The following is an 8,888-nucleotide window of genomic DNA, read 5'->3' on the forward strand; positions in this document are numbered from 1 at the left end:
AAACATCTATCACAGCTAAATATGTAACTAAACAGTTTTTTCTCTGCCTTCGCCGTGATCGGACGTGTTTCTCAACGCGCTCGACATACGTTCTTGGAAGGCAACTGTAAATCTTTTTTAGATGAGAGTGAAAGTGATAAGTGGTTTTACTGCAGGATGAGTCCTTCCCCTGGAAACTACCCCGAGAGAACCATTCCGGAATGGATGGATCCGCAGAACGTACACGGAAACCTTTATTATTTATATCTGCAGGCTAAAGATGGATCAAATCTTCCCAACAATCCCTTTATTATTGAAAAATCTATTGCGCAGCACGCGGGCAAAATTGAGAGCGGCTATTTCGAGAGAAACAAAAAAAGGTACGTTCTTAAGCTTAGGAATGAAGGCCAAGCCAGAAAAATGACTTCTCTAACGAAGTTAATGGACGGTACACCAATCGAAATAGGACATCATCCCGAATTAAACACTCGGAAATTCGTTGTTCAATGCAGTGAGGTGGAAGGCATGACCGACGATGATCTGCTAAAAGAGCTTGCTCCGCAAAAAATTACAGCAGTCCGAAGGATAACAAAAAAAACTCCCACAGGGGTTGTAGGAACAGCAACAATTGTTTTAACAATAAACTCGACAGTGGTACCCGAATTCATCAACTTCGGTTTTATTCGCCTCAGGACCCGACTCTATTATCCTCAACCGCTGATATGCCGACTTTGCCTCAAATATGGACACCCTAAAAACAAATGTGTTGCTGTAGAAGCATGTATTGTTTGTTCCGAGTCTCACAGCAGTGATAGTTGCACCGCCAAAGCAAAACATTGTGGAAACTGTAAAGGTGACCATGCTCCACTCGATCGTAGCTGCCCAGTATATGTATACGAAACCGAAGTGCTTAAAATAAAAACTGAAAAGAACATCACACTCGCAGCCGCTCGTAAAATAGCCGAAACACAAAACACCACCAGCACCAGCTACGCAGCAGTCGTCAAGTTCCAAAGCGATCAACACTTCCAGCAGAAAAAACGAAAACAACAGACGGAAAAAATCTCCCGACCTGCATCATCGAGTCAACCGAACGATCACGATCAACAACAACAACACCAGCAACAGCAGAAAAGAAATCATCACCCGACAGAAATCAAAACTCCAGAAAAAACACTCTCGACTATTTCTCCTCCTCGAAAAAAATCATCTCTGCCATCCCCGATGGTTTCTGAAGATGAATCTTCAAAAGACCCACAACGCGAAAGCGACAAGATTCACACAAATTCCGCGACACGGAATATGAACAGTGAAAATAATTCCTATCCCCCTCCTATCCCAACCACTTCCCCTTCAAACCCCTTCCAACCCATTAGTTTAAAGAAAAGAATTGACCCACGGCACATAAGAACTTGTAAAAAGTAAAAGGCCTTAATAAAGAATATTATTTGGAAAAAAAAAAAAAAATAAATATGTAACTTTGAAGCGTACAGTTACAAAGCTTTCGCACTGGCATTTTAATAGTTCTTTTTGAAATATTTTATTTATATTTTATGTAAAAGATGCATATAGAGTGCGCCCTTTTGAGTAGTGAGTCATTTCGATTTTTGTTTATTGGGCTCGGATACACCCCTGCGCCGAAAGAAAAAGTAAAAGAAACGTCAAATAACAGTCGCCCGTTTTTCTCTCCCCTTTACTTTCTTTATCCCTTTGGTGGCCTCTTTCTCTATTTACACACCGAAAAACGTTCATCGATGTTTTTGCAATAATTTGAATTCACTCGCGATTTGGTATATTTTGAGTTGAATTTGTCAGTAAATTCTAGATTTGTGACCGTTTGAAAATTAAAGTTTTTAGAAAACTTCATAACATTTCTGAACATGCTGTCGACAACAGAGATTGAAACCACGTTTAAAATTAACGAAAGCCAATAACTTTTTTCGTCGTGCCGCTTTTGTTTCCTTTCTCGTTTAGTTGGATTTTCGCTGCAGCTGCTGATGTTCGTCGATGGTCGATCTGCAGATGGTGGTTGGAATAATAGTGAATTTTTGTCCATCGCTAAAAAGTTCAAACTAAATACAAACGAGATAGGCGTGGACATTAAAAGTTGGTGTATCGTTTAGCTAAGTTTGTGCAGCAACTTTACACATTAAATGCCTGGCTGGGCGATTTGATTTCCCGTTGTCACCGTTCTTTTTATTGTGCGCAGTTGAGCCATTTTCTTGTGGTTGGAAAATAAAGGGCAAGTGAGGCGAAAGAAAAAAAAAGGTTGGAGTGCGTGTGTGCGACGGAATTTTCTCAATACTTGGGCCGCAAAAGTTGATTTAAAAATCGTATACCAGTAGAAGGTGCTCGAATACAGGATTATACAGCAGTTTTCTTTGGAATTTGTTCATCGACTGTGCTAGGGTAAGTGTGGTGATCTAGAGGCCATTTCCGACTTCTAGGGAACGTGTTCCCATTGTTGGCTCATAACCCTGAAAACTATTTCAATTGACTTCTTTGCTTAGACACTTGTCTCTATTTTAAGCTCGATTTATTAGATCAGTTCAATGAGCTCAAGTTTTCCGGATATATTATGAAACTTCATGCAATTTCCTCCTATCCTTTAAATTGAATGAATCTGAAATTTGGACCAAAACCCAAAATTATTGGCAAGTGTGAACTTAAACCATTTTTTTTGTTTTTCTGAGATTTTAACACTAGTGTTATTCATCCCTTGGTGAACTTAAACCATTTCAGCACTGCTGAACTGAACTTCGGAAATGGCTACCACCAGACAATTTTTTCCTTCTCTCTGTTTGTTGTCGTTTGAGCAGCTGCTGGTGGATGGATTTTCTTATGCCACTCACTCACGGCTAAGGCGGCTTTTATTAAAAAAAACTAGTGCAGCATTGCATTGCACTAGCTCATGCGGTGTCGTAAAAGTACGTGTTATGCATTCGGAATCATACCTGTTGTCCAATAGATCAGTGTTCTGCACTAAATTTATCCGAAGATTAGATGGTTGAGCGACTTTTGCCAGCCGCATTCAAACTATCGATTTACGCTAGTTAAACCGTTTTGTTTCTTCTGTGGGCTGATGGACGGCGCATTGGTCGAGGTTATTAAATGCAATTTTGACACTTTATTAATACCTTAAATTAGTTTAATGATCGAAAAACATCAAATAATTTTGTTAACTGAATTAAACTATTTCAAAAATTTAAAAATTTTAGAATTAAAACATTTTAATCGAGAGTCTCTGCTCTAGACACTAAAATTTATCATAATGATCCTTAATTGGATTCTTATGATTAGGCCAAAAGTTTTCATTTGAGCGGATTAAGCATACAAAAAGCATTCATAGAATTAAAATTTTTAGCTGAGAAAAATCCTTTAGTATACAACCCTCGTCATTGAAAAGGACGAGTACCGTTCTCTTCGTAGAACTTTGGATGGTTGTAGTTGTTTCTTTTTAAGTTGTTAAAATAGAAGCAACAAGTTATGCCGTGGGCGTGATTGAGTGCTCATTTATATCACTTTGATATAAATGGGTATACCTTGACGTATAGCAACATTAAATATAGAATAGTGAGAGTATCACAGTTCAGTGTTGCTATAGGCATCAACAGATCACTTCCGACCATAAGTGAAACGGAACCCCTAGATGTCGGTCCCACGGCTTTTAACTAAAGCTCAATCACATGGTCAATCTGGTCCGATCAGAAATGATTGTTTGACCTTTTATTGTCATTTTAATGTTCTTTTCTATTTTTCTTAATGTTCTTTTCTATTTTTCAGATCATTCGGAGGTGGAGTTTTTTTTTTCTCTCTCTCAGATATATTCAAATAGTTGGAAAGTTAGAAAGGAGTAGGTTAACATATTCAAATACCATATTCCTCCCCAATGCTCCAGTGGATGTGTATTTGCGGTTTATGAATTACGATGGCTTATTCTTAAATCTAGCTTTTTTCAATCACTGGGGGCTAATTGGATGGAAATGATATTTTGTGGTTTAAGGTTTGTGAAACGGATCTGTCACCTGAGTTGTTTTGATAGTATTATAGTTTAAAGCAAACAGTCTTGGCAATTTTTAAATCTCATTCAAAAGTAGGCATTCAACTATGTGAGGCAGGTAGTGTAGGGCAATGCTCAAACGGTAAGATAGGCTCTTATATCCATAATTTGTTGAATTCGCATGATTGTGATGATGTTGTGATAGGAATAAGGTAGCTTACTTCTACTATTAATTTGAGCTAGAATTTTTATTAGTTTGAAATAGGCTTGCTTCAAAAAGCAAACAGGCTCTCACATCCATATTTTGGTAAAATAGTATGGTTCTATGATATGACAGAAACAATGTAGCTTACTTCTACTATTAATTTGATCTCGGTTTATTATGAGTTTAAGCTAGGCTTCTTCTTAGATATTGATAGATGATATGAACTAAAACTCTTTTTTTTTCTCTTTTTTTTCTCTTTTCTTTTTTTTCTGTTTTCTTTTCATGTATCGTGGCATGCACTACCGAGAAATCATTTGGTCCAATGATGACGTTGAGCGAACCTTCAAGCCATCCCCTAACATCATGGGACCCAGACGTTGGCTTTCGCATGACATGGTTGCCAGCCCAAGGATCTAACCATAAATCAACTGCTGAAGATGGTGTCCTATAACTTGGTGAGATCCTTCCTTTTTATTTTTAATATTTTCAATGCGCTTATAAACCGTAGTATGTAGATGCTTGGGGAGTATGTAGAGGCCAGTCTCGAACCCACCCTTGTCCTTCCTCCAACTGGTATCGGGAGGGGTTGGTTTATTATCTTGAACTGCATTTTATCCATATTCCATGGATATAATGAAGTGCTTGATGGTTTAACCAACGTCTCAAGATCGCTTACTATTCTACGCTGCCTTCTCTAAACTTTAAATTTTCTTCTCCAAACTATTCTAATTTTCATTTCCAGCGTCAGCTCCCCGAGCTATTTAAACGCTATGAAAAAAAAAAAAAAAAAAAAAAAAAATAGAAGCAACAAGTTATGAGAGAAAGAAACTCCTCCACGTTTTCTGTCTTAAAAGTCATTCGAATTTAGAAAATTTAGCAAAACATACATACTGGCCAGAAATCATTTGCGAAAGATTCAACTGAAAATGGTAGCTTCGCCGTAACCATTGTTACTGTTTTCGGGTTGCTGACTTGTCTTGTCCATGAGCATGACAAGCTGAACTATTTAGTTCAGGCTTTACGTAACTGAGTTTGTCAGCAAGTGGCCGAATTGAACGTCGTTTTTCCCAGGAAATTCTGTGACTCAATAGAACAAATTTAAAAATTTTTACTACTGCTCGTGTATTCGACTTATATTTCCAGAAAGCCAACCCACTCATTGAGGATGGAATGTCTGGACGCCTTCATTGGGCCGGGACCATCTGCTGGTTCATCAACGACGTCCGCAGCACCCACCGTCGCCTTACCACAATCGTCCGAAGTTTGCAAGTTCTTCAAGCTTGGATCATGTCGCTTTGGAACCAGCTGTAGATTTCTCCACGTGGCTGCAACGGCAGTCGATCAGCCCTCAGCCCAGACATCACCAAATGTATCCTCGACCGCGGGAGTACAAATCCCAACAACCGGTGCTCCGGTGAAATGCTCATTCAAAATCGATCCATTGAAATGGGTCAATGCACCGGAGTTCGTGCCCAAATCGAAACAAACTCCTTCTACGGATGTATCGGATGGTTTGGAAGAAATGCAGTTGGAAAAAGAACAAGAGCAGGAGGATGACAACCTTGAAGGTGCTATACGGGAGTCAAGTGATCCAGATGAACTGGCCGCCGATGATGCCGACAGTGAGCGGGGTGGTGCTGGTTCTGGTGCGATATCCTATGCCGACATCGTGACTATGCACAACAATCACAACGGGATGGGAATCATCGAGGAACAAGTCGATTGTGTGCTTTGTCCGTACTACGAGAACAGCGGAGTGTGCCTGTTGGACGAGTGTCCTTACGAACATGGCGAACCTTGTGAACTGTGCGGTCGGTTTTGCCTAAATCCTGCCGACAAGGAACAGCAACGGCAGCACAACGTGGAATGCATCAAACAGCACGAGCTGGATATGGAGCATTCGTTCGCTATACAGCGATCCAAGGACAAAATCTGCGGTATCTGTCTGGAGGTGATCCTTGAAAAACCCGGCCGTGAGCAGCGATTTGGCATTCTACCGAACTGCAATCACGTGTTTTGTCTAGAGTGTATACGGACCTGGCGGAAGGCACAAAACTTCGAAAATAAAATCAAAAGGTTGGTATTTGGCTATGCTTAATTCTTCCAAAGACACCAATGAACTGACTGACTTTCTTTTTCAGGGGTTGCCCAACGTGCCGTATATCGTCGGATTTTGTCTGTCCGAGCATCGTTTGGGTCGAGGGCCAGGAGGAGAAAGAAAAACTAATCAACGACTATAAGAAAGCGTGTAACACAACTCACTGCAAGCACTTCAACAAGGGCTCGGGTAAGTGCCCGTTCGGTAACAAATGCTTCTACAAACACGCCCTGCCAAGTGGCCAGCTGGTCGACATGGGCGGCCCTTCACGATCGTCGGACCGTCTTCGGCTTTCCCACCTGCATGTGAGTTTCTGTGTCTAAGACCCTTAATGTGGTAACTTTATTATAATCCGTTGATCGTTTTCTGCCCGTAGGACTTTTTCCGAACTGTGATCCGTCAGCGTGGTCGTCTGTCGGAAGAGTTTGTGTCACTGTTCATATCCGATAGCGAAGACTCGGAAATGTCCGAACTGTACGACTATTATGACATTTAGTTGCACAGTTTGGATTTTCAGCAGCAGGAGCAGCAGCAACTTCCGGCACCGTTGCTGTTACATCAACAACAACATCAACTATTTCCACCCAGCAATTTGTGTCAGCAACAACGATTACCAATAAGATTGGAAAACGGGGGCAGCCAAGCGTCGTCACGCTTCCGGCAACTCCACCCAAATCGTTATCTATACTATTACCACTATTACTATTACTACTATCAGCTGCGTGAAACAACAGGAGGTACTATCGGTGCCCCGAATCCTGCCCCTTATAATAACAGTAATAACAGCAGCAACAGCAGCAGTAGCAGCAGCAACGACATCAATAATTGTATCTTTGTCTACTTGATCCACATTGGAAGTGGAACGACCCCGACCACAGGAGTACCGATTCTCATCCCGGTGATGTAGAAACGGGTAAACACCACCAGTCTGGGCTCGTTCTCGCGTTTGTTTACGAAACACTAAATTTAATTATCGTACCGTTGTCAGTCGTCGTCTAAACCAAGAACAAACAAGCAAAACAATGATTGTCTTTCTCATGTTTCAAAACACTCTGGACACTGCACGGCGGCGTGCGCGTCCCGTTTTTTCGGTATGTAAGAGAAATTGTCATAACCGCAATGGTTGTTTAACTAGTTTGGTTTATCTATCGAACTGTGACAGAAAAATTTGTACAGTGAGCAACTGAACTAAAGCCACTGAAAATGTCCCGATTTGCGTAACGAATTCGAATCCGCACTTTTCGTGTAAATCTGTTTGATTTTGCCATTATTTTTTGTAATCCCTATTTATTTGAATCGAAACCAATACAACAAAACGTGTCGTGACGCACCTAGAGTTAATTCATAAACATTAACGTTCAAATTGTATATTTTTGCCTTTAGTTAACCCTTCGATTTTCAAAAGAGTACTAACAAATTCCCAATTGTATAGTTAAAAAATAACCTCTAAAATTATACACAAATAATTGAAATGTATTTTTCATTGATGGAAAGTTTTTCATTGAAAAGCGGAACTAAAGACCATCTCCAACTAAGAAAGATACGCAACTTGTGTTCAGATTTTCAAAAGTTTTTCCTTGTTGTCAGGATCGAAATGTTGAATGCGTTAATTCATTATCGGAATACCAAATCAAATGTAATAAATGTCTAAAAGAATGCTCAAACCAGATGAATAAGTAATAATAATGAAGTATAAATTTTAATTCAGGAAGGAAATTTACTGTTTGGAATCATCATAAACGATAAAGTTTTATAAGAGCTCTTTTTTGATTATAACTACATTTCGAATTTGACTTCAATTCGGTAAAAGTCATATTACTAGCGTATTAGATTTAATTTAGAAAAATCTTTGTTTTTAAGACCATATTCTTAGACGCCCACAAAAAACAAAACGGTAAAAGCGATCATATTATAGTTAGACTCAAAACGCTTACTCTTTGAAAAATTCTCATGTTTTTTGTTCAAAATTTGTTTGAAAATGAAACAAATTATAACACGAAAATAAAATATATTCACCAAATATCATCAATTATCACTTCTGTTTAGCTTAGTTCAACGTTATAGGATTTTGTATTAGTAATCTAGATATTTCAGGATTAATTTAAACAATTTTAAAATTTAAACACGTTTAGTTTGATGATTACCGTAACAAAAGCAAATGTATGGCATTTCGATTCTTTTGTCAAACTGGTACCTGATTTGTCGCAAAATACCTCTCAACTAGTAGTTAATATCGTTTCACAAAATCTGATTATCGAAGGGATGAAATTTTGAAAAACAGAACACAAATAGAAGTTGGAGCGTGGTTATTTTTTTGAATATCATAATGCAATCGTTCTCCCTATTATGTACTCGAAAACAAAAAAAAAAAAAATAAATAAATAAAAACTAACCCATCGTAAATGGTTTCCCCAAACACCAGTTCAGGAAAAAGTTGGGAACGTAAACAAGAATGCACGCCGCCTTTGAACCAAACTTTCTCTCACTATTCGTAAGAAACCAAAATGTGATCCCCCTACTTAATGTTCAACAGGTTCTACAAACTCTTTGCTATACGTCTTCATTATAGTTTCCGATCCAGTTATAATAATTATATGAACAATAAG

General features: G+C 39.0%; 1 protein-coding gene across 1 annotated transcript; it reads left to right on the forward strand.

Moving 5' to 3' along the window:
• The first annotated feature begins 1,963 nt into the window (after positions 1 to 1,963).
• Positions 1,964 to 8,670, forward strand: LOC129755476 (probable E3 ubiquitin-protein ligase makorin-1). Its single transcript, XM_055751994.1, has 4 exons — positions 1,964 to 2,388; positions 5,328 to 6,260; positions 6,326 to 6,587; positions 6,659 to 8,670. The coding sequence occupies exons 2-4, from the start codon at positions 5,350 to 5,352 to the stop codon at positions 6,776 to 6,778; spliced, it is 1,293 nt and encodes a 430-aa protein (XP_055607969.1). The 5' UTR covers positions 1,964 to 2,388; positions 5,328 to 5,349; the 3' UTR covers positions 6,779 to 8,670.
• Positions 8,671 to 8,888: the final 218 nt, after the last annotated feature.

Source organism: Uranotaenia lowii, chromosome 1 (genome assembly GCF_029784155.1).
Source record: "Uranotaenia lowii strain MFRU-FL chromosome 1, ASM2978415v1, whole genome shotgun sequence".
Classification (NCBI taxonomy): domain Eukaryota; kingdom Metazoa; phylum Arthropoda; class Insecta; order Diptera; family Culicidae; genus Uranotaenia; species Uranotaenia lowii.

Excerpts from the sequence above, each read along its gene's own strand:
- LOC129755476 (XM_055751994.1), top strand. The coding sequence starts at position 5,350 with ATGGAATGTCTGGACGCCTTCATTGGGCCGGGACCATCTGCTGGTTCA. Across the intron at positions 6,261-6,325 it reads TTCGAAAATAAAATCAAAAG|GGGTTGCCCAACGTGCCGTA; the intron begins GTTGGTATTTGG and ends TTTCTTTTTCAG. Across the intron at positions 6,588-6,658 it reads TTCGGCTTTCCCACCTGCAT|GACTTTTTCCGAACTGTGAT; the intron begins GTGAGTTTCTGT and ends TTCTGCCCGTAG.